The sequence below is a fragment of the Sturnus vulgaris genome, chromosome 11 (genome assembly GCF_052056855.1).
Source record: "Sturnus vulgaris isolate bStuVul1 chromosome 11, bStuVul1.hap1, whole genome shotgun sequence".
NCBI classification, from domain to species: Eukaryota; Metazoa; Chordata; class Aves; order Passeriformes; family Sturnidae; genus Sturnus; species Sturnus vulgaris.
In genome coordinates, this window is record NC_142253.1 from 14,061,164 (window position 1) to 14,085,011 (window position 23,848).

Sequence of the window (23,848 nt, forward strand, 5' to 3'; positions counted from 1 at the left end):
AAGAAGGGATTTGATTTAGGATTGTGTATGGATCTGGAACTGTGGGATGCCTTGGTTTGACAATCTCATTTATTATTCTTAAATCCTGCACCATTCTGTAAGTTCCATCCGGTTTCTTAACCGGCAGGATAGGGGTGTTATAGGGAGACATACACGGGTTTAAAAGACCTGCTTTTAGCAGGGACTCAATAACAGGCTGTAACCCCTTCTTTCCCTCCCTTGAAAGAGGGTATTGCTTTTTAGACACCACTTGTCCTGGTTGCTTCAAAGTAATTTGGAGAGGCTCTATGTCCAGTTTCCCATATTTCCCTGGAGCTGCCCATACTTCGGATTTATTTTAGCATAAGCCTTTTCAGACATTTTACACAAAGATATCACAGTTTCGGACTCCGTGTCACTTCGTACAATACTAATTTGCATTCCCATTCTAGCCATCAAATCTCTTCCCAGTAAATTACAATCACAATTAGGAACAAACAAGAATTAATGAAGTTCAAATCTGTCCCCCACATCTATTAACAGCGGTTGAATAAAATGCAGTCGCTTATCCTTCCCGCTTACTCCTTGAATAACCAAGGATCTTTTTGACAATTTCCCCCCCTTAGGTATAAAATTTAAGGTGGACCGAGAGGCCCCCCGTGTCTACCAAAAAACACACCTCCTCTCGATCCGGACCCACCTTAAAAGTTATTAAGGGCTCTTGAGTGGTGGGTCTTTGGTATAATAGGAGCCCCTGACACCCCTAATAATCCATTTCCATTATCCTCTGGACTTCCTCCTCCTGAGGGTCCAGTTGTTTTTGCGGACACTCGTTTTTCCAATGCCCTTCTGCCCTGCAGACAGCACACTGGTTCTTCCCCAGCCGCTGTTTGGGTCGGCTGTCCCCTGCCGAGGAGGGAATCCCTCTGCCACTTCCTTGTGGCCGCCCCTGTCCGCTCTGTCCCTGGGGACCCCTTGGACCCTGCGGTTTATTCCTCTGGGGCTGCAAAAACTCTGCCATCATCTTTGCTTTAGCTTCTGCCTTTTCCTCATCCCTTCTTACACATATCTGCTGCGGTTTTCTAACCAATTCCTTTAGAGGCTTATTTTGCCACTTTTTATCTTTTTGTACCCCTTCCGTATATCAGGCCAGGCTTTAGTAACAAATTGTACTTTAAGCAATGTGTTGAAGGCTGGCCCTTCAGGATCCATCCCCCCGTGCTTCCTCAAGGCATCCCTAATCCTCTCCAACCAATGAGGGCTTTCCTGTTTCTCCTGCTCTAACGACATAGCCTTAGCTATGTTGTTAGTTCTGGGAGCCGCAGACTTGATTGCCCTGATCAAATAAGCACGGCAATCACGGTGAGCCAGACTGGCCTGGTTATTTGGGTCCCACTGGGGGTCTGCCTGGGGGATGGCATCACCCACCGTAGGTGCATTGGGTCCAGCCCCCCCTGCTGCTTGTGGATGTTCATCCTCCCACAGCTGCCGAGCTTTCAGCAAAATCATTCGTTTCTCTGATGACTCAAACAAAATTCCCAAAAGAAAATCCCAATCCTTCCATGTATAATCCGCATTTCCCAAATATTCCTCTATCTTTTCCCCCACCCCTATGGGATCATCCAAATATGGAGGTAATTCTTTTTTTCAACCCTCTTATATCCTGGGTAGTGAGTGGTACAATTACAAACCCAAATCCTCCCCCTTGACCCCCCCAAAGGAACTTGACAGAGTGGCATCTGGTGTACCCCTGTCTCTTGGGGGGCTTCTGATGCCCTAAACTGAGTTCCTCTTCTAGTTCTGGGGGGTGATACAACATGCTGCTCCCTTCCCCCTACACCATTATCCTTCTCAGGTGAGGCTGTAGGAATAACATTTCCCTGATCCCCTTGCTCTGAAAGTTGAGGATACAGACGACCTGCAGCTGGCTCTGGGTCAGCTAGCAACACTGGAGGACAAGACGGGGGAAGGTACTGAAAAACATTCCAATCCTCACCACTTTCCTCTAAATACCTTCACAAAATTCGACACAAATGAATTTTATCTGTTCCATAAGTAGCCATATAAGTCCCCTTGCCAACTTATACTCTGGCCACACAAAATAACAATATTTTACCATAATTTCCATAGTTACTTCTGGGTGAATATACAATCTTTCCCAAGACTTCAGCATTCACCCCAAGGGACTCTCCGGGGGTATTATGGGATCGTCATCCCATTTGCCGGGGCCCCTTCGCGGCTTTACCTTTCCAACCCTCTCTGGGTGCCCCGTTTTACCTGTGCTACCCTCCATGGGTGCCCTCCCAGGTTTACCTGTGCTACCCTCCATGGGTGCCCTCCCAGGTTTGCTCCCCGAAGATCCCATTTTACTCACCGGTGAGATTTTCAGTAGTCCTTCCCTGCGGACTCTTCACGGACCCCCCTGGTCCGCCACTCGTCTGTCTCCTGGACAGTCTCGGGAACCCAATCAATCGCCCGGTGCCGGCCGGCACCGAGGGGAGCTGATCACCCAAACTGGGTGAGGCGCGCCTTCAGCTCCGCTCGCCGCCCGCCGCCCCGGACGGTGGAAAGATCCCGGACGAGCCCCCAAATTGTCAGGAAAATTAATCCACAAACACCAGAGGTTTATGTCCAAAAAGGAGACAGAGGAGTCCTTTTTGCTTTATTCGAATAAAGGGAGAGGCCATGGGACATTCCCCTGGGATCTCTCAAATTTTCGGAGGACGCAGCCTCCTTTTTATCCTATTTTCCCGGCCGCATTTCCCTCTCTCTTTCCCCATTGGCTTAGGTACTTGAGAGGCACAGACTTCCCGGAACGCCTGATACCTGAAATTCCCCTCTAATGTATAACCCTCCCTTTTAATTTTTAATTCTTATAGAATTCATAGTTTTCCCCCCGTTGCTTCTTTCATCTTTCGATATCCAATTTCATTTATCAGCAGCCCTACACTTTGTTTGTAAAGGCAAATATCTCTTTCCATTCATCAATCAGTGGAATCCATCCCATTGTTTCTTTTATCTCTCAGTGCTAGCCTTATCTATAGGCTGATCCACAACTCATTTGTAAAGACAAATTTAACATTCCTCTCATAAGTGATCTTTTATTCACAGAAAATCAAAGCAATGTACAAATGTAGTTGCTGGCCTTGGGGACCGAGTCTGAATGACTCCTTGTCATTCACAGTAGTTACCAGAGATGGTGTAACGTCTGAAAGGAAGAATGAAAGCTCCATTGCGATTTGTTAAATTAAAAACCACCTCAGTATCTTGTTAAATAGCTGATAATCAGAGGTGCAGAATTCCAATCTGCTGTTTAGGGCTTTGATAGCAAGAAGAGGAGCTCGTAGACTACAACCTACCAAAGTTTTTCTTCCATAACTTTTTGAAAGTTTGCTTGTAGTATCCATGGAAATTGTCCATGGTAGAATTACTTGTCCTGCCACTCTGTGTCTTGGCATTACTGAGTGTTTTGCCTGTCACTGCCATCCATTCTGTTTGGTTTGGTGGCTAGTTTTGTTTTAGCTGGATCATAAAACACCCGGGTTTGTGTGGTTCAGGACTGGGATCTGAACACAAGGTGAGAATCTAAACTTGACCCTTCTGTTTTCCAAAGGAGGTAGGAAAGAAGTGTCTGTCTGAAAAGTTCCTTCATAACTTAAAAACTGCATTTAATTATGAGACTATTTTTGCTAATAGATCCTAGGGGGAAAGAGTTTGCTGTTTAGCATTTGTGACCTAAATAGACAGTTAACCACAAGAATAATTTGCATATTTCTTAACACTTTTTGTCTGAAAAGATGTTCTTGCCTTTTCTTACTCTGTAACACTAAAATTTTCATTCCTGTCATGAGAAAGAAGCATTCCTGTCCTGCAATGGGAAATGGATGTAAATCTGAGGGCAAACCAATGGCTCAATAGTTAATCCTTCCGTGCATCTCCTCTTTTGTGTTAGCAGAGGCATCAAAAGGTCAAGGGCTGAAGTGCTGCTGAGCTCTTCACGCTGTTTGCCTCTCACAGGCCTGGCCCTCGTGGGATGCCAGGTTGTATATGAGCCCTTCCTTGGTCTCACCTTGAGGTTTTCCCATCGACAGCACCTGCATTTCAACAAATGAATAATCTTTTAGAAAATGTATCAGTTGTACAAGAAGCTCCACATTGGCAAATACTAGAAGTTTATGTGTCAGTACTGGGTGCTTAGAAGTGGAATCTGTTATGCAGAGGGGTAAACCTGTGCTGTCTTGTGTAGCCTTTGTGAATGATTCCCAGAGACCTTCCTTCTCCCAGCACCCCTAACCCTGTGCTTAAGGAGGCCAGTGGCCAAAACCTTACTGACTTAAATGAGCCACACCCTGGTCCTGGCTCACTGGACCAAGCAGCACCCAAACAGCCCTTTGTGCCCTCACTCTGTCCACACAGCCCAGTCCTGCTCTCTGCCAGCACAGTCCCTGCCCTCTACAGTGTCTTTCCTCTGCAGAAGAACTACCAGATGAGCATTTCCATGTGCCTGTGCTGCCTTCCTTACAGTTTTTCCCACAACTGATGGTCTCCTTTGGTTGCAAGGAGCATAGTGCCACTCTTGGTTCACCAGCAATAATACAGAGTTGCTGTTATGGGCATCCAGGAAGAACTTGGGAGTGGAGCCTATATGTGTCTATGCTGATGGGAATTTCCCAGTGCTGTGTGAGCTGTTTTGGCCTCTTGCCTGCCCCTCTGGGGAGGGTATTTCCATGCAGAGTTAGTCAGAGCCGTTTGTGTTTTGCCACGTTCCCAAGGTGATCAGTATCCTTATCACATCTATTTGCTTACTGGGCACCTGAAGTGACCTTTGCAATGCTCAGCTCACCTTTTCCAGTAGGTAAAGGCAACTGAGAGAGGAAGGACAACAAACTATCTTGTCCTGGAGCAGAGGATGGAGGGTCCAGCAGGTGTGAGCAGAACTAGAAAGCCAAGGACTGGGCCAAGGCTGAGCTGAATATCCCAGCACACGTATCCTGCTGAGACAATGTAGAGTATTGCAGGAGTGAGATAAGGTGACTGCCCTACTGAGCAGCATTTCTGCCTGCTAATGCTGGGATGAACCTGAAGTCCCTCCATAGAGAGGCTAAAGTAGAGGAGAAATGTTGGCTGAGAGATGAAGTTTAGAGATGGTGTAACTCACCCACATCTGCTTCTGCTCACAACTCTCCACTTCTGCCTGCCACTTAGAGAGAATTCAAATGAGAATGGGCTGATCTGCATCCCCTGTTAGAGATGTGAGGGGCCCAGGGCCCAAACAAATGTGCTGAGACCAAGTGCTTGCCCTACCCTGACACACAGGGCCCTGCTGGAGAGCACATTTTACATCCTGCCTCACCTCTCCCCAGTGTACTGGTTTAGAGCGATGGCATGAAGCTGTTAAATGAGACCCAAATTTTAGTGTTTGCTGTTGTAATGGAGAAACATATGCATTATGTACTAATTGTGTGCAGATTTAAAGAACTTTAAGGCTGGAGGAAAGAGAAGTGTCAATGGCCAGAGCTGGCAGCTGCAGGGCTTTTTTGTTCCTCTTCTTGCCAGTGATTCACTGAATAGCTTCAGGCAAGATATGTAACCAAGATGGAATATTTTCTTCCAGCTGCAAGAGTTATAATGCCAAATACAAGGAGGGCCTCTGAGGTTTAACTAATTTCAGTTTATGGAAAGCCTCAAGATCCTCACTAGGAAGATGCTCAAGAAAGGCAAGTATTGAAATATTGCAGTATTTCCCACTGGTGTTCATAAATGACCACATTGGTGAAAAGCAGTGGCTGGGCTCCCTCTGCAAATAAAAAAGAAAAACCAGCCCCAGTGAAGGAGGTTGCAATGTAGGGAAATGGATGTGAAACCACAGCAGGAGAGGCCGCAGCAAACTCCACTGCTCCTTGTTGCTGCATCTGGAGGTGGCTCATGGACTAATGTAGAGAAAACTTTCCTTGCTAAGAGGGTTGAAGAGGCTGAAGAAAGTTCGGAGAGGTGCGAAGGTTGCTTCTTAGCTCTCCTGGTACTCCCCTTGTTGGGCAGTGCCGTCTGCCTGGTTTTCCTTCCAGCTGGGCAGTGGGAAAGCCCAAACACAGGCAGAAGCCAAGATGTTTCTGCCAGGTTGTAACAGCCCCAGCGATGGAACCTGCGAGCAGCTGTTCAGAACCCTCTGTGGGTTTGTTGGGAAGCGCTTGGGCGCTGCAGAGCAGCTCTGCCCTCTGCCCCGACCGGCCAGGCCAGGCCGTGTGGCCAGGGCCGCGACGCTGGGCTGGTGCAGGGTGGCACCTGCTTGTCCAGCGCCCGAGGGAAGGGGCCCGTTCACCTCTGGCCATAGGCAGCTTGAGCTCGGGTCAGCCGGCAGGGATGTGCGCCGGGATGCCGCAGCCCGGCACCCTATAGGACAGCGCTGATCAGCGGTGCCCTGGAGGGTGCGCGGCTGGGAGGGGAGAGCAGAGCCCCCCGCCTTGCTGCAGGGGTCTGGGAGCCCTGCATTCACAGCCCTCCTGCTCGGCACAGAGAGGGGCTCCCGGGCTGCAGGGCTGGATAATCCGGGAGGCGCTGGGAAGGGTAGGGAAGGAGCCGGGAGCTGTGTGGAACCCCGTGGAGCCCCAGGGGGTACTCGAACCCGTGCCCACCCTGAGGCCGGGTCCGTCCGCCAGGGGGCGCTCTCCCCGCGGGGCGCTGCCGCAACCCCTCAGGGACGCCCCGCCCCGGCCCCGCCCCTGCCGGAAGCCCCGCCCATCCCACCGCGGTTCCGCGACCCCGCCCCTCCCGCCGGCCCCGCCCCCAGGCCCCGCGCGCAGCCGCCCCCTGGCGGCGGGGCGGGGCGGCGCCGGGATCGGTCCGGGCCGGCGCACCGGGAGCCCCGGTGAGAGCGCGGGGGGAGCCTGGGGACCCTACCTGGCAATGCGGCGGGGGCGGCTCTGCGAGGATCCGCGGGGCCTGGCAGGCAGCGCCGCCCCGACCCGGTCCCCCCAGGCTGCGGCCTTCTTGGAGCCGGAGGGCGCTGGCCGGGTCCCGCAGCGCTCCGGCGGTGGGCACGCCGGTGGCGGGGGTTGCACCGGTGCCGGTGCGAAGAGCGCTGCCTGCGGGCAGGCGGGGCCCAGGGCTACGTCTCCCGGCAGGCAGGCCGGACTGCGGGGCCACTCAAGGCAGACCCCCACCCTCCGCCGGGCACGGGCACCGGGAGGGTCGACATCCCGGGCGGAAAGGCGATGTGACATCCCCGGCCCGTGAGAAGGGCTGAGGGGAACCGGCAGTGCCTGCCAGTCCCGCCGGGGAACGAGCCACGGGAACCGGGAAGAACAACCAAAAATACCCTGCTCTCCTCTGGGGCGGCTGCCATCGGGGCCCTGGGGCTGGGCGTGGGGCTGGCAGCTGGGGGAAATCACCGGAGCCGTGATTGGAAATGCCAGGTCTGTGTTGGTTACAGGGAGGAGCTGAGGCGCTGCGGGAGCGGCTGTATCCCTCCGGGAGCTCTGCTGCCCCGGCACCCCGGAGCTGCTCCAGGTGCGGCTCAGGTGCTCCCGGGGACCTCCGGGCTGGGACACACCAGCAGAGGCAGGAAATCGTCCTCTTTCACCGTTCCTTTCCCATTTCCCTGTTTCTTGGTGCCCGTGCAGTTTTGGGAAGAAATCTTGGCCTGCGTGGTCCTGCAGGAGGAGGTTCTCCTCGGGACACCCCACCTTTGGGGAGCAGGTCTGAGGTCACCAGACCTGGTCGCCTTTCGGCTGCTCTGCCACAGCTGTTTTGCTTTTGGTCCCGTGAGTTTCAGAGGAAACAATGATACTTATTTTTTCCTGCTGCAGCGCCACAGATCCTGCACCCCTGTGGATCAGATGTCTTGAAGCATTTCTGGGCTGAGCTGGTTTTTCAGGTGAGTGGGGTCACGGTGTGAGATGGTGCCTGGCCCAGGAGCGTGCTCCCAGTTTGGGCTCAGCAGGGCTTGGTTGTGCCATGTATGTGCTTGCCGGGCTCAAGCAGAGTGGAGCCGCCTGCGCTTCCTACCAGGATGTGGCTTTTCTCTTGTAAAGCTGGGTGAACAAGCAGCAGCCTCAGTGAACGACACTTTGTGGGCAAAGTGTGTTTATAACACAGAGGTAAAGGTGGATTGTTTACTTCGGTGCTCACTTCCAAACCTCCCTTCTGTGAAAGTCCCAGGGGAGCATCGCAACCGTTCCCTGTGTGACCAGAGCTGTGTTTCAAGGGAGTATAAAACACAAACAACTCTTCTGAAAGGGTTTGGGTTGCAACTCCCCAGAGTGATTGCTCTTGGTGGGTGAAAACAAGCAGGAGGCATTCACCAGGCTGCTGTGTCCCACAGTCAGCACAAGGGAAAAGATACCAAACAAAACAGGAAGCCTTTATTGAAGTTATGAAAACTCTTTTAGTTTAAAAAAAGACATCTAAAAGGAATACCAGTAATTCATTGTACCTGGGTATGTTGGGAATGCTTTTTCTAGCTGGCTCTTCAGCTTCCTCTGAGCCTCTCTGGGTGCTTGGATCTGGATCTGAGCTGGTGTGGTTCTCATTTCGGTCATTGCAGGAAGGTCTGGGCTTCTAGATGTAGTGCCCTGGTTTGAGTGGGCCTGATACCTATAAATGATGCAGGCTCCTAGAGTGGTTTTTGGGCTCTCCTGGATGCAAAACTGGATTTGAACAGTTTTGAGGAGATGGAGATGATGCTTCTCTGTCCTCCCTTCAAAACCACCTCATTCCCAAGTGGTGCTGAAGCAATATAATTTGTACCTGGTGACCAATTGGAACAGGCTGATGCAATGTGGCACTAATATACAGGAGGCTTCGGGGGGGTTTCCACTCTGTTAAGCTTCACGCATAAGAAGAATTGGAAGAGAGTGCGTTTTGCTGCAAGTAAATCACTTTAGAAAGCAGTTCTTCACCCGAGTGGTAGCTTGACTGTCCTTCTTTTTCTTCTGTGCTCTTGCTGCCAGTGCCTCAGGAGCTGTGGCACACCAGGTGTCCATCATGACCGACTGGGTGCTGCTGGGGCTGATCGCGGCGCTCGTCGTGCTGCTGCTGCTCACTGTCTTCGGTTTCGTCGTCTACTCGGGGCTCTTCACCGAGGTGGTTGTGAGTGCTGGCTCACCCCCTGTCGGCAACATGACACTGGCCTACAAGTTCAGGGTGGGCCCATATGGAGAATCCGGGCAGCTCTTCACGGATGGCTGCAGCATCTCCTCGAAGCTCTGCTCCATCAGCGTGTACTATGACAACCCTCACACGGTAAGATGTGCTCGGCGAGGCCAGTGGTTCCCAGCTTGGGATGCTCCCTAATTGTGTTTCAGGCACGTGCAGCTCATCCTCTGTAGGTAAGCACTGGGGTCCACGAGGTCTCCCAGATCTACAGAGGACCTGGTGTGGGGAAAAGCACCTAAAAGCAGATGGGATTTTGCATAATCCTGACTGAAAGGCAGTGAGTGAGCAAAGCTTGGTATCTTCTGATAGCCTCTGCTGAACAGGGTATAAGCAGGATAACAGAGCTAGTTATGGAAAAGAAGCCAGCGTTCATGACCCAAAGGTGAGGCATTCCTTGGCATGTTCCCTGGAAGTGCAGCTAAGGCTCCTTCTGGACTTGCAGTTCTGTGGTTGAAAGCAGATGGTCTCTTCTCGAAACCTCAGTCTGTTCTCATGCATACTCCTTCTCTTGTTTCTAGTGCTCTCATGTGTTTCTGAGTAGTTCTTCCATCCCCTGAGAGTTCTTACTGAAACCTCAGGTGCAGCATGCTGAGGGCTCCTGTCTGATGAAACAGTTGCTCCATGATGCTCCTTGGGCTGAGAGGTGAGCAGAAAGCACACTGCCTGATGGCTGCCAGCCAGAGCCCAGCACTCCATGGGAACAGTTAAAGGCAGGGAACAAACAAAAGTGCATCAGAACTTGCTGGGGGGGTTGGAACCTGGCTGCTGATGCTAAGTGACTCGGGGGTTTCCAAATAATGGCATGTGGGCATTTGTCTGGGGCAGACAGCCTGGCTCCTCGGTAATGCTGCTGTAGCTAGTGTGACCGTGGAGGAATCCGTGGGGAGGAGGGACAAAAGAGTGGCCAGCAGCTGTGCATGTGTGCTTGGGCTTGTGTGTTGGGGGCTGGTGCAGGGCACAGTGCTTGGCCTGATGGCTCTCACCCAGTGCTTCTGCTCTGGGGGTGCTTCGTCCTGTTTTAGAAACCTTGTTTTGTTGCTTGCAAGATGGTTCTCCCAAGGATTAGACCTGCTTTGAGGGAAGAACTTGTCCATGAAAACATAGAGCTGAGTGAGCTGTGATAGGAAGATATTGGAGGTGAGAAAGCACCGAGCTTGGCACTGTGCTGTGCACAGAGGAGCCTGCTGTGTTCAGCCACCTTGTATCCTGTGATGCCCTGACTTGTCTCTACCTGCCTGGATCACGAGAGGCAGAGAAGACACTGTGATGCCTCTTCTTGGCCTGAGAAGGATGGTGGCAAGGATGACTTCTCTCCTTAGGATGAGCTGGGCAGAGGCAGGATTTAACTAGGCATGTGTGAGACACTTTTGTCTGGAGGAAGAGTCATACTTGGAGCAGGAGCCATGGTGCCCGTTTGGTCAGTGTGGCCATTTCACTGCCACTAATTTGTGTCCTTGTGTTGAAGGCTTCACCTGGAGCTGAGAATCCTGATACTGCTGCTTGTTCTGCCATGGTCTCCAGATGCAGAGCAGGCAGTCAATGCTGTGGGGAGGACTCAGTGTCTATTCCCAGTGCTGTCGTGCTCCAGGGATGTGATGTGCACATGCCTGTGGTTGCCCTGCAGCCTTTCAACTAACATTGTATCAAGGGTGTTGTGCCTTGGCTTTTTGTTTGCCAAAGCCTGTACTGCTGAGGTCCACAAATACTGATAAGAATATTTGTGGTAACTCCTGCCCTGGCTGGCACAGGGAATGCTTTCCCTGGTAGCACCAGGTGAGGCTAGGAATGAGTAACTTTGACCTGACCCTGAAAATTTGGGCTGTCAATGTAGGGTCAAACTGCCTCCCCTTCCAGGTCTTGTCTTTTTTTTTTTTTTCCTATTCCTGCCCCTGCTGCATTTCTGTCTTCACCCTGTGACTGAAGGCAGTGGGGCTGCAGGCTTTGTCTCTGGTGGCCATCCAGAGTTTTGGAAGCCAACTGTTCCTCTTTGTGGCAAGAGTCTAACCTGCCCTCCGAGGCTTGGCAGGCAGCCCCATGGACCTTGCCCTTCTCTGGGACAGGTGCCTTTGCTCATCTCATTGAGCAGGTGACACTGGCCTGAGCCTCCTGTCCCTGTAGCCTCTGTGGTGGCTGGGGCACAGGGGGACTATGCAGGATATAGCTGCAGTGTCTGCACAGTGACAGGAGCCTCCCCTCACCTGCCATCCATGAGCACAGTGTCAGACCTGGTCTGCTGGAGCAGCTGGGGTGCTGGAGGGACCTTCCATGGGCTGATCTGTGGCTCCTGAAGGCGTCCCCGCAGAGATCCACATCTCACCAACAGGCAGGTCAGGCCAGGCAGGGTGCTGGGAGTGAGAATGTGTTTGGGCAGGTAGTTCTCTTGCCTCTGGACAGGTGAAGAAAGGGCCAGCTGAGTCTTGGCCGGAGACTGCAGTGCTCATACCTTAGGTGCAGAGCACCCCAGTGTCCCATGGGGCTCTCTGTGTGCTCATATCCACTGAGCCATGATGGCATGGGAGATGGTGTGCGCTGCTGGGTCCTCATTCCTGGAGGTTCCACAGGGTGGGATTGGTCACCCAGGCTGCCTTTCCCCTGAGAGGAAGAGATTATTTCCTCCTCTTCCTCCTCATTCTCAGTGCTCTCCTGACCTCGGTGAAGCACCCTTTGGCAGAGCTGGCCCGCCCAGAGCTGGCCACTTGCCACGGATGTTGACTTGTCTCCAAAAATAGACCTTTTGTGATCAGGCAGCACAAGGTGCTGGCTACATCCTGCTGTGTGTCGGGTGGAGCACTGGAGAGCTCTGGCCAGCCAGCCACCCCCAGCCATGGCTCCTCGGGGTTTGGTGCCCCTGACACTGGGACAGGACGGGGCTGGTGGCCAGCAAGTGCCATGTGGCAATTACTGTGCTGGTGGACTCATGGTCAAAGGAGGCTCTGGCTAGGAGAAAGGATGGGAATGCTGAGCTGGAGAGCAGCAGCTATATGCTGCTCTGGGCTGGGAGTAGCCCCATGGCATGTGGGCTGCCTCGGGGTCATGCCAGGCCTCAGGGCAGCCACTGCCACCAGTATCCCTGGGGCTCCCTGCTGTCTCCTGGCTTTCCCAACGTTCACACAAGGATGCTCCCTGAGTGCTGCCAAAACCCTGCCAGCAATGTTTTATGTGTTTTAATGGACAAGATTAATATTAATTTCAACTTTTTTCTTTCCCTTTTTATTTAATATTTAGAAGCCTGGAGGACTTCTCCCTCATTTTCCTACCTCTGGCAGGAACAAAAGTAACTCCTCAGCAAGGACTGGATGTGGTGGGTGGGTTTGTGCTTAGCTCCAGCCAAGCTCCTGCTCACATACAGCTGTGGGCACATGCCAGGGCCTTTTGCCTGTGGTCCAGTCCATGTGCTTAGCCACAAGCCTGTGCCCAGATGTTGGGTGGATAAGGCCAGAATGCTCTGTGAATGCAGAAATGGGCTTTGTTCCAATTGGCAAAGCTGATGGATAGGTTAAGTAATAATTTCCAGAACTTCTTTGTCAGGAAGCTTGGGGGACCAGAGGCTTTGATCAGCACCTGCCTACTGAAAAAGACAAATCTTTAGGGAAAAGCTGGTTTTTAGTGGAGTTTTCCCTTTCCCTCTTTCCCTCTTCCATCTGCCTTGTTGCTACCCTTGGAAAGATGTCTGTGGGGCTACATGCTATGAAAAGGAAAGGTGAAAGGAGAAGGGAGGAAGCAAACATGCCTGGCCTAGTATTGTTGCCCACTTCAGCAGCTCTGCTCCTTCCAGCAGTTACTCCGGGGCTGGGATTGAACTGTCTTTGCTCAGGACATAAATGGAGATTGAATGTTTAAAGGAATTTAATCTAGATTTCTGTATCTCCTTGTTTCATCTGGCTCTTTTCCCAGGGATGCCATTTACAGCTGCCTCTTGCTGTCTTTGGGGTGGATCTGCTTCTCCTTTCCTGCCTGGAGTGGTGATGGATGCTGGGCACAGCCCTGTCTGCAGCTCCCTCTTGCAGCACAGGAGGGCAAGAGCGAGCCACGAGACGTGTCCCAGCCTGATGGATGCTGCTCCACAGGCTGCTTGCTTTCTTCCATTCGCATCTGCTTGTGTTCCCCTTCTGGAATGGTCCTGCTTTGTGACATCAAAAGGTGTTTAAGGGAAAGGCAGGGCAAGGAGTGTGGAGAGAGTGGTTGCACTGCAGGAAGAAGCTTTGGTGAGCTTTAGTACAGCAAAGTTAGGGATGAGCTCGGAGCACAGATCCCCTTGTGGCGTTGCATGGGAATGGGAACCGACAAAACTGGCCTTGGTACATCCTCTCTCTGCTTCACATCGTCCCTGTGATAGTTTTGGGACACCTTTGTGCCCTTAGGTTGTATCAGGAAAAGTGGCTGGGTTGTCCAGCCCCCTCCCACGTTCCTGCCCAGGGCTGTGGGTAAACTTGAACTCAATGGTGGGATTCTGTTGTAAACTAGAAATGAAAGTTGTGGCCTGGGTCAGCTTTGGTGTGGAGATGGCTGGAGTCCAGTGGGCCATTACTGTGCTGGTGGCAGAGCTTTGAGAACCCCGTTTGCTGGGCTGAGAGCCCTGCAACCCCTGTCTTAATGGGAGGCATCCTCAAATCTGTAAAGAGAGCTTGTTTTAGATTTCAGATGTTGTTTGGGTTCAGGATAGAAGTGAATATGCTTCTCTTTGTGTTACTGTAAGTAGCAGGGTGACTGCATGCAGGTCTTACCTGTGTCAGTTTCCCCACCCCAAAACTGCCATACTGAGTGTGCCTACTTTGGAAGGCACATCTCTAAGCTCTCTTCCTGAGCTGCAAGGGTGTCCTGCAGAAGGGGATAGTGGTGACCAGTTGACAGAAATGTGTCTGATGCAGGATCAGGAGAGACACTTCCTGCAGTCACTGTCACCTGTGACAGGTTTAAATGAGCAGCTTGGTGGGGTTTAGCCCTCTTCTGCTGAAAGTCCCTCTGCCCTCCAAGGAGAGGAGCAGCACCTTCCCCACAGGGCTGTGCATTTAGGCCGGAAGGAGTGTAGATGATTTGGGCATGGGCACCTGCTTTGGTGTGCCAAAACTGCGCCATTGTTTTTACTGGTTTATGGTCATCTCCTGCCTCCAAGCTCAGCAAGTTGAGGTTTTGGCCAGCTTCAAGCCTCTCTTTTCTTCTGACACTGTCTGTCTGTCCCCTTCAATCAGGTGTCTCCAGAGAAGTGCCGCTTTGCCATAGGCCGCATCCTGAGCGAGGGAGATGAGAAGCCATCGGAAGAGCAGATCAAACGGTTCCAGAAGTATGGCTTTAAGATCTTCAGCTTCCCTGCTCCCAGCCACGTGGTCATGGCGACCTTCCCGTTCACTACACCGTTGTCCATCCATCTGGCAGTCAACCGTGTCCACCCAGCCCTTGACACTTACATCAAGGTAAGCAAGTGTGGTGTGAGGAGCGTTGCATGTGTTCTGTGGGCTGTCAGAGGCTTCTCTTCCTGACAGCTGATGGGGCTGCTCTGACATGCCGTGTCTTGATGTTTTCCCTTGGGCGCTACCATCAAGATCTCCTCCTTTTGCAATCTGGCAGGTAGTTCCCCAGCAGGGATGTCCTTCCATTCGCTCGGTAGGCACAGGGGTGTCTTTTCTGCTGTTTTGTGTTTACGAGAAACAAGTTCTCATCTAATAACTTGCTGCTTTTCTACTTAACGCAGAGATAAAAGCTGATTTTCCCCTTGAGTCTCTTTCTTGTTGTTAGGATCTGGCAGGTATGTACCCTTCGGTGTAATGCTTTGTGCCATGGAACTTCTGTTTTGAGTGCCAGCCTCACTGGTGGGGCAGCTGTCTTCTTCAGAGACAGGAGGAGAAGTTAGAAACTTTCTGGCCTGTGGGCTTATAAAAACTTTCTTTCAAGCAATACATTGAAATATGTGGGTCTTCCCCCTGGCTGGGCGGCCGCCTGCTGTGGGCTATGTTTGCCCTTGTCCTGAGTGGCCATTCCTGCTGCTTGTGGTCTTTCTGAAGCCAGCTCCACTGCCTTGCTCTGGCTGCCAGAGCAGCTGTGGCAAGGGTGTTCCCAAGCAGCACAGCTGACACAGACACTTCGAGATGCAGGCTTTCCAGAGAGCAAGGAAGGTCCTGGCCATCTGGATGATGGAGGGAAGGGACTGTCCTTCCCAGTGGGGGAGGATGCTGTGGAGGGGCCGGTGCTCAGCCCTTGGCTTATCTGACTGTCGAGTTCTGACGCTTTCGTTTGTTCGTGTTGAAACATACTATTTATAAACTTGCTTTTCCTGGCGAAACTCCCAGCCTTGTGGGGGAACCGTGTGAATCCCTCCAGCCTGCGCTGTGCTGCAGGATGGCTGCCTGGGTGCCAATCCTGGAACTTCAGCTGGGGGTCTTTGCCGACCCTCTTGTCCACCCCCGCCGTGGGGAGCTGCCAGCTGCTACTGGTCCAAGATGTATTAGTGCTGGCAATAGTGACACCACCACTGCTCCTTCCCCCCCTTCTGGAGAGCAGAACTAGTCCCCTGTTCTCATCCTCTCTCCATCCTCTGAGTCTCCTCCTGGAGCTGTGCCAGTTTTGTTGTGGGGGCATCAGGCACTGCTGCCAGCCCTGTGGCGGGCGCACGGAGGGGGCTGGCATGGGCGGGAGCGTCAGGTTGGCGTGGGAGTGCTCGGAGACACCGGGCTGACGCTGCCTGAGCTGGGGAAAGGTCCCAGCAGCACATCTGTTGCATGAGAGATGGAGTTGGAGCTAAAAAAGGAACCACGGGTTGTTCTGGGTGCACCTGGTAGTGTTTAATGGGAGCGGTCGATTTCGACTTACAATAACTGAAATCATACAGAAACAGAGCACCCACAGCCATGTGCAGAGGGAGGGAATGCATTTTGATCTCTGCTCCAGTCCCAGCAGCACATGGGTCGGGGTGCCTGTGTCTGTCCAAATGTCCTGCAGCAGAGCAGGGCCCCCCTGCCCATCTGGCACTGACCGTGGGGCACAGGCAGGAAGAGGGTGGGTTTGCTATGCTGGGTGGGGCAGAGGGGAGTGGATGCTGCTGCTCCCTGCACACTGCACCGTGGGGATGCCCTGCCTTTCTCCAGTGTGGCCTGAGGGACTCAGGAGGCTGTTGGCAGCTGGGCCAGCAGCATCCCTGCTGCTTCTGTGTTGTTGCTGCTTCTCTCTCAGCCTGGACTGTCTGCACCCCTGGGGCTGTGCTGGCACTTCCTGGGATGGAGGGTTTGGGAGGGAAGGGGGAAACTTTCATGGAAACAGGTGACCTGTGCCCGTTCAGTGGTGGGAATGGGGGTTGCCATGGAGACAGCTTCTCCAAATAGCATCCTTCATCCCACCCCCAGAGCCCAACTCCCTTAAGCAGCCCAAGAGAGCAGCGAGACAGATTTGCTTTATTTATTTATTTCCTGAGTGCCTGCTTTGGGAAGGGTGCTCTTAATGAGAGCTGGGGGTCAGGCCTGCCAAGAGCAGGTCCCCCACAGCTCTCCCATCTCAGGAGGTCAGAAGGCAAAAGCCATAAGGCACTCAGTGGCAGGGATGAAATGCTGGCTCCCATGGAGAGAGGGAATTAGCTGAAGTGGAGGGAGGATGACATGGCTGCCTAATCCTAGGGAGATGGGAGAGAACCGGGGATGGGGAAGGAGCCAAAGGAGGAAGGAAGAGGGTTGCAAGGTGGGGAGGGAGGGTGGAGAAAGCTTTGGAGATGCTTAAAAATAGAGAAGAGGAATGGGAAGAGAAGGGGACTGGAGGGGGGCATGTAGGGCAAAGGAGCTGATGGTTTGAGGTCCAGCTGAGGGAACAGGACAGCAAGAGGTGGGGGGAAGTCTGGGCCAGAGTTGAAAGAAGCCTTACCACAGCTGGCACTCCAGTGGCCTTCCCACGGCATCCCCTGAGGTTAACTTGGGGACATCTAGTCCCAAAGGTCGGTGGATGTGGATGTGGCTCCCTCTGGGCTTGCTGGTGCTGTGCAAAAGTTACCAGGAATGCTTGTGGCTCATGTTTCCCAAGCAGTGAGGATGCAGTGGTGCTGGTTTACAGCAGTCTGGACTTTGTGTTTCCCAGTCTGTTGTTGTTTTGGAGGAACAGGAAAAGTTAAAAATAAATGTATAACAAGAATTTTAAAAGAGCAGTAAGATGACAGTTTCCTTTTATTAAGGGTGGAAGGGAGATGAGCTAGCATGGAGCAGGAGGTCTCATGTCCAGGCTGTCCCTACAGCATACATCTTTGCCCCCTGGCTCTTGTGAGCTCAGGAGCTGGCGTTTCTGTGAGACTTTTGGTGCAGGCCTGGCTTTTGGGATCTGTGAGGAAATGGACATCCCTGCATGTGGATGTAAGAGGACATCCTTCCCCTGGGATGGCAGGCTGACAGTGCCTTACTGCTGGAATCGCCTTCTGAGGAGCCTAGGAGAGGCTACTGGCTCATTACTCTGAACATGGGTTATTTAAGGCATAAACTGGGGTTATTTAGTGTCCCTTAAAAGCATTTCCTCCCTAATAACCTCTGATGTTGCTTCTCCCTGCCTCCAGGCAGGGATGCCCTGCTTTCCTGGGATGTGCACTCGTGGCCCACAACACAGCTGCCTGTCAGACCTGGCACTCCCAGCTCCTGGGAGCAAAGGAGAAAGTTCTTCTCTGGTGGGAACCCTTTCTGACAGCTCTGGGAGCAGGTTATTCTCCTGTAACCTGCCATTTCAAGGAGTGTTTCTTCTGGTTTAGGTATAATGAGCTCTCTGTGGTGGGCTGTGTGTCCCTGCATCTCTCTGTATCCGTTCTGGCATCTAGTGGGCACTGCCACGTGGGTGGGCTTGGACCTCCTGGCTGTTGATCTCCTCTGGCAGCTGGAAAGGTGGCTAATTGCATCTAAGGCAGAGCTGGCAGGTATCTCCTACTGCAGCCCTAGAAGTGCCTGCTTTCAACATGGCCTCTTTTTGTGGGTTTTTGGGTCAGTTTTGTGTTCTCTTCAGCCAAGGAAGATTTGGAAGTGGATGCCGGTATCATCCCGACTGCCTTGCACCCTCCAGAGCACCAGCTGACTGACCTCAAACTCTGACTCTGCCTAACTTGGAAAATTGGGCTTTTATCTCTTAGGTGGTCTTATAAAGGTATCCTCCAACTTCAGTTAAACTCCCAGCTTTTTTCCTTCCCCTGGGCTCTGTAATCACAAGTTTCCCACTTCTGTGGGCTTGTGAATAACTCCTTTACACTGCAGATCTCGGGCAACAGCGGCTGGCACAGACTCTGTGATCCCAGGAAAAATTTGGGAGACTATCAGGTTGGCTCCTGCCTGACAGAGGCTGTCATGTTCCTCCACACCTCAGCTCCCCATGAAAGAAGCTTCACAAGGTGCTAAAAGATGTAGATTTTTCCTGTTTACAGCCAGGGAAACGTGTTATTCCTTGAACCATTAGCTTGGAGCAAGCTTTTCTCCCCTTGTCAGCTATGGCATTTTAGGATACAGTCACCTCTTACCTCTCTCTTTGCTAAGCTAAATACACAAAGCTTTTAAAGTTCCCGTATTTTCCAATGTTTTCCATACTTTCTGACCTTAATTTTTACTTTCTTTTTTGGACCTATTTTCAGTTTAGAAAGTCCTGTGACTTGTCAGTAGCTCAAATAGATGCTTTATTTCAGCAATAGTCATATATTGCTGTAGTACATGAATCTTTGGTGGAGACCTTGTCCCCTGCCACAGACCCCCCCCCAGTCCTGGGTTTTATCTGAGCCAGCTAATAGCCACTTCAAACACGTGCCTCTGTCCTTTGACGGAGTTGTAGTTTCTCAATTAGAGATGGGAAACAATGCCAAGTTCTGCATCTTTTCTGAGCTTGATTGAACGGCACAAGTGCTGGTTTATCAGGCAAGCCCGTGCTCCCCACAAAAATAAATCCTGTTTGCCAACAGGATCTGACAGCTATAAACAAGTGTTGGTTGGCATTAATTATGCCAATCTCCTTTGCTTCCTGGTGATCTGGCCCAGTTGCAGCCATCCGTATATTTTGTCTTGGCTGTCTTTGCCTGGCCAGTCTGTGCTTGTTCATGTTAGTTATTTAGTCATTGAATTTTGGCAGGTACAGGCTGCTGTCTCTCCTGGGACTTTTTAGCATCTCCAGCTGGCCAGAGGTTACCCTTTGACATGTGGACAGCTTGTCAGCAGAGACTTCAGCATGTTAAAATGTGTGTTATCTGGGCCTGCAAGCCATGTGTTTTATCTTGTCATGGAAGAGCAAACATTTCACCCACATCCTCTGCCCATGTCGTCTGACTTTGTCCTAAATTCAGTGCAGAAATACTCAGTGAACACCCCTCCCTTCTCACTAGCACTGCTGAGGTTTCCCCTGGCTGAATCTGTGCCATCCTTCAGACTTTTCTCCCCTACCTATGCCCCAGACAGCTCCATAATGTGGACGCCTCTATGTCTGGGGGGAGCTAGGAGCCTAAGTGGTCCTTTATGGCAGCTAAGCCTCAGCATCCTTGTGAGGCTGCACCTCACCTTTCCTGGCTCTCCTGACTATGCTGCTGAGCCTGCTGCCTTTGCTCAGATCTGTTGAAAATCCTTTTCTCCCAGCTGTTGTAAATGAAGGTCTGTGGCGCTGTGTTCCCATCCCAGGTGGGATGTGTTTGTGTTTTAAAGGCCATCCTTCTGCCTGGCTGTGTTGGGAGACTGGGGTTGGGGGTTGGGAGCTGATAAAACATTTGCAAAAAGGGCTCAATTATTGGGATGTTTTTCCACTTAAATTCTTTCTCCTGGATGATTTAGTTTATTTATTTCGGGCTCTGTGCATGAAGCATTTTTAAATGCCAGCTTGTCGTGTGTGAGCAGCTCAGGCTTCAGTCTGCACGTGCGTGAGAGATGATCACAGTGGCAGCTTCACCCTATCAACTGCTACCTGAATTTTCCTCCAAAGGTCTAGGAATTACTAACAGATGCTCAGTCCTGTGTTCCTCAGCCACAGCCATAGCTTCATTTGTCCTCATGAACTCCTTTGCTCTCCTGCAAGCCCTGGGGACCAGTGGCTGAAGACCACTGCCCAAGATGGTGCCCTTGCTGAGCCAGGGCCACTCAAAGCCAAATATCCATCTCTCTGCAGAGAAGGAGGAGCAGGATACCTTTATCCAGAACTTATCACCACAAACCTGGGACTTTGCTTCCCTCAGTGTCTCATTATGTGGGTCTGATGTTGTTCCAGTTGATGTTCTTCCTCTGCATCAATGGGTTACCCTGCAGAATATGCCAGTGGCTTTCTGGGACATGGAGCCCTCGATCCTTCTGCCTTTTTCCCATGCCCCGGTGTGACTGTGGAAATTAATTTGCTTAAAGAGGGAGCTGGGGTTAGGGGTGATGGCTTAGCTGCCTGGCTGGGTGGGATGACCTTCACTTTAAGCCCACGTACTCTTGGGTATAGGTCTGTAGGGTTCCCAGGAAAACAGGAGGTTACCTGACACTGCTGGGAAGTGATCCTCACACATTAAATAATAACAGGGAAAAAAATCCTAGAGAGTCATAGAGGATTTGATGTGTCCATCTTGTATTGATGACAAGGACGAGACCAGTGTTGACAGTGTGACAGGCTGCTTGGCCATGGGCTGTCAGACATTTGGAGTAAGGATACAGGCTCCAGGGAAAGTGTTTTGGGAGCCCTTGCATGGTCCCGAGCTGGGCTGTAGGTCATGTCACATGTGGCTCGTGCACTATTCATGGACCATTCCTGGTTGTCCACCAACCTGGTTGATGTTGAGGACAAGCACCAGAGTGGCTTGGTCAGCAGTGCTGGAGAGCACCTTGACTGGTGCATGCCCTCTGCCAGGAGCCAGTGAAGCTCTAGATCTCAGGCTGGGCAGGAGGAGCAGGTGAGGGATGGGCACTGTTGTGTTCCAGCTCGAGCCTGTGTGAAAGATGACATGCAATGGCAGGAAGTGGAGAGGGACCCCGAGGTGTCTGTGCCTTTGCAGGCATGTTCATCTCTCACTGACCTGCACTGACAGCTGGTTTTCAGTGGGCTCTCTGCAGTGAGGCCTCCTGCCCACTCCTGGTTGGCACCCCCCAGCTGGATGTCACATCGCATCAGTTCGTGCGTTCACAGCAACTTTTAGTTATTAAATATTTTTAGCGACAAAACCATCCAAAGATGTTTCAGTCCTGCGAGCGTGAGTGACCTCGCCTTCAGCATGAGGAGGGCAGGATGCTCACAAGGCCAGGCTGGGGGCTGAGCCAGGTGGAAGGGGGTTTGATGGGCAATGTCGTTTAGTGCCATGGGGACTTTGGAGCGGAACAGGTCCGTTTAACCTGTGTCTGCAGGGGGCACACTCCTCCTGTGTGGCTAATGGAACATATGGGGATCTGGGGCTCTGCGTCACGTCTCCTGACACTCGCAGCAGGCATCCCCACTCTCCTGTTTCCCCAGAGCAATGTGGCAGCCCTAGGCCACTGCTCATCTGCTGTCACCTTCTCCCTGGTCCTTGCAAGCAGGCAGTGAATTAACAGTGACCATGTTTCATGTTCAGTGCTGCCAGGCACGTTGGTGTGCATCAGTCAGTGTGTGCTGGTGCCATTTCTGCTGCTCTGCTGCCTGTGCCTGCACACACCTTTTCTCTTGCAAGCAAACTGTGCAGCTTCTGTTTTGGCTTTGCTCTTCATGGGGGCAGGTGTGAAACTGCAGCTCTGACAGGATTGCTGCTTAGAGCAGGAAAGGTTTGCTGACCAGCTTTGAGCTTTAGTAGTTACAAAGACTACTTCCCTGCCTCTGCAGCTTGTGGCATGTGTGAAATCACCCAGCTTTTCCTCAACTTTTTGTTGACTCTGTGCAAGTGTCTGTCTTAGCAGGAGGCAGGGGAGCCCTGGTTCTAGGGAAGCAGCTGGTATGGGATGCAGGCTCCTGCCCCTGTGGCTTCCCAGTTCTAATTGATAACAAAATGGGAACTGACCAGGTTGGAAGGGGCATGCAAAGAGAGTACTTTGAAAGGTACAACCTTTCAAGGGAAAGGGAGTGTGGTTACCTAGCACACAATTGCATCTTGAAAGCCTCTGGCTATGGGGCCTCCACCACATTCGTGTGGAGGCTGTTCCAGCTGGCAGATCAGCCCCAGATCTCTGCCTCAATGGGTGCTTTCCTGCGGCACCCAGCATTTTGATGCTATTGCTATCCCAGCTCCTTTTCCAGGAGCATTTCCAAAGGCAGCTCCTGGAAGAAGAGTGAACATCAAGTGCCTGCCCTCCCATGCATGCCAAACTGTGTGGGCATCCCTGATGGCCTGACAGCCAAAAGCCTGGACCAGTGTTGGCTGTCAGTCAGTGGTCCTGTTTGGGGACATTTTTGTCCCAGGAGGGAGTAGGAAACCAGCTCACCTTGCCAAGCTGTGGCTTTGGAAAGTTGTGAGAGCAGCCTCGTAATGACTTGCCCAATCTTGCAAAATTACCGCAGAGATGAATCTTCTCAGACAAAAGATTTGCTTCCTCCTCTTCTTTGCAGTGAGGATTAATGATCATGGGAGAAGCTGGGGATATTTCATATGGCTGTCCAAGGAAGAGAAAGAACTGAAATGGTTTGCCTTGGGCAAGGAGGGAGAGTAAAATACTACAGTGCTTTCCTGTCAGATCTCTTTATCGACTTGATCTGTACATATACTCTCCCCAGATGTATTTATAGAGAATCCCAGAGGATGCAATCAGTTCAAAAGGTTTTCTTTGTCAGGCATTGGAGACGTGTCCAGCTTTTTCCAGCAGTGACAGTGTCCTGAACCTTGGGGTCTTCCCTTCTTGACAGCTAGTCAATTAATTCAAGGATGAGATTGATCTGCCTCTCTGCAATTATTTTAGCTGAGTCCTAATGAGTTTTGTCTGGACAGGTTCTTCCCCATAGCCCTCTGAGCCAGACCTTGCCAGCTGTGCCAGGCTTAAGAAACAGCAAAATGAACCCAATCAAATGCGAAACAGCTTCATAGAAACACTGCTCTTTTCCAACAAATGCTGTTGGCCCAGTTTCCCTGGCTGTGAAGCTCCCACTTTGAAACCTGGGGAGCAGGGAGATAATACACTTGAAAGCAGTGGCATTTTTACTTCCAGAAAATGGACCATTGTGCTATGACTAACTTGCACTTTTTCAATTCTAGTTAAGTATAAAATGGTAGGAAAGGCCTCGCTTTGGGGAGGGCAGGAGAGTGAAAACATTTCTCTTCTGCAGCGAGTCAAAATATGGATGGATGAGTTGCGAGGTTGGGTGGTGATCGGATCACAGGGATGAAAGAACAAAATCAGTTCTTGCTCCTCCTCCTGCCTAGAGCATGTGTGCTGTAGGCAAGGTACTGCTTTGGGGCTGCAGCAGTGGCTGGGGCACCAGTGAGGTGGCAGAGTCCAGCTGTTTGCTCTGAAGCAAAGGGTCACACTGGAGGTCCCTCGGGGCCTCTTTGTTTAAAAGGGAGATATACATACACACACACAGCTCTGTCAACTCTGCCTGCCTGCAGCAGCTGCTGCCCTGTGGATGCTGTTTGAATTGGTGCTGCTGTATGCTGGTGGCCCTAGGTAGAGGCAACAGGCTTGAGGTGTCCAGAGTGGCCAGTCCTCATGACTGTGACAGGTGTGGAGGTCTGTGGAGCTGCTCACCTCTTGGGGAGGCTTTAATGGGCTCAGCATGTGCTTTTCCTCTCTCTATGCTGTTGCCTGGTGGCCGACACTCCACCCAGATCCTCAGGGACTCACAGCCTCTGGGGAGTGGGTGCAGGGTATGG

General features: G+C 51.8%; 1 protein-coding gene across 2 annotated transcripts in view; it reads left to right on the top strand.

Annotated features, from left to right (window-relative positions):
- Positions 1-6,768: 6,768 nt before the first annotated feature.
- TEX264 (testis expressed 264, ER-phagy receptor) overlaps positions 6,769-23,848 on the top strand; it is a 38,294-nt gene continuing 21,214 nt past the window's right edge. The window contains exons 1-4 of one of the 2 annotated variants that reach the window (XM_014869615.2): positions 6,769-6,844; positions 7,785-7,852; positions 8,928-9,219; positions 14,322-14,543. In XM_014869615.2, the coding sequence (XP_014725101.2) occupies positions 8,962-9,219; positions 14,322-14,543 (480 nt within the window). In that variant the 5' untranslated portion in view covers positions 6,769-6,844; positions 7,785-7,852; positions 8,928-8,961. Of the gene's footprint in view, positions 6,845-7,031; positions 7,392-7,784; positions 7,853-8,927; positions 9,220-14,321; positions 14,544-23,848 lie in introns of those variants that run through there. The other variant, XM_088171182.1, reaches the window with a different exon arrangement.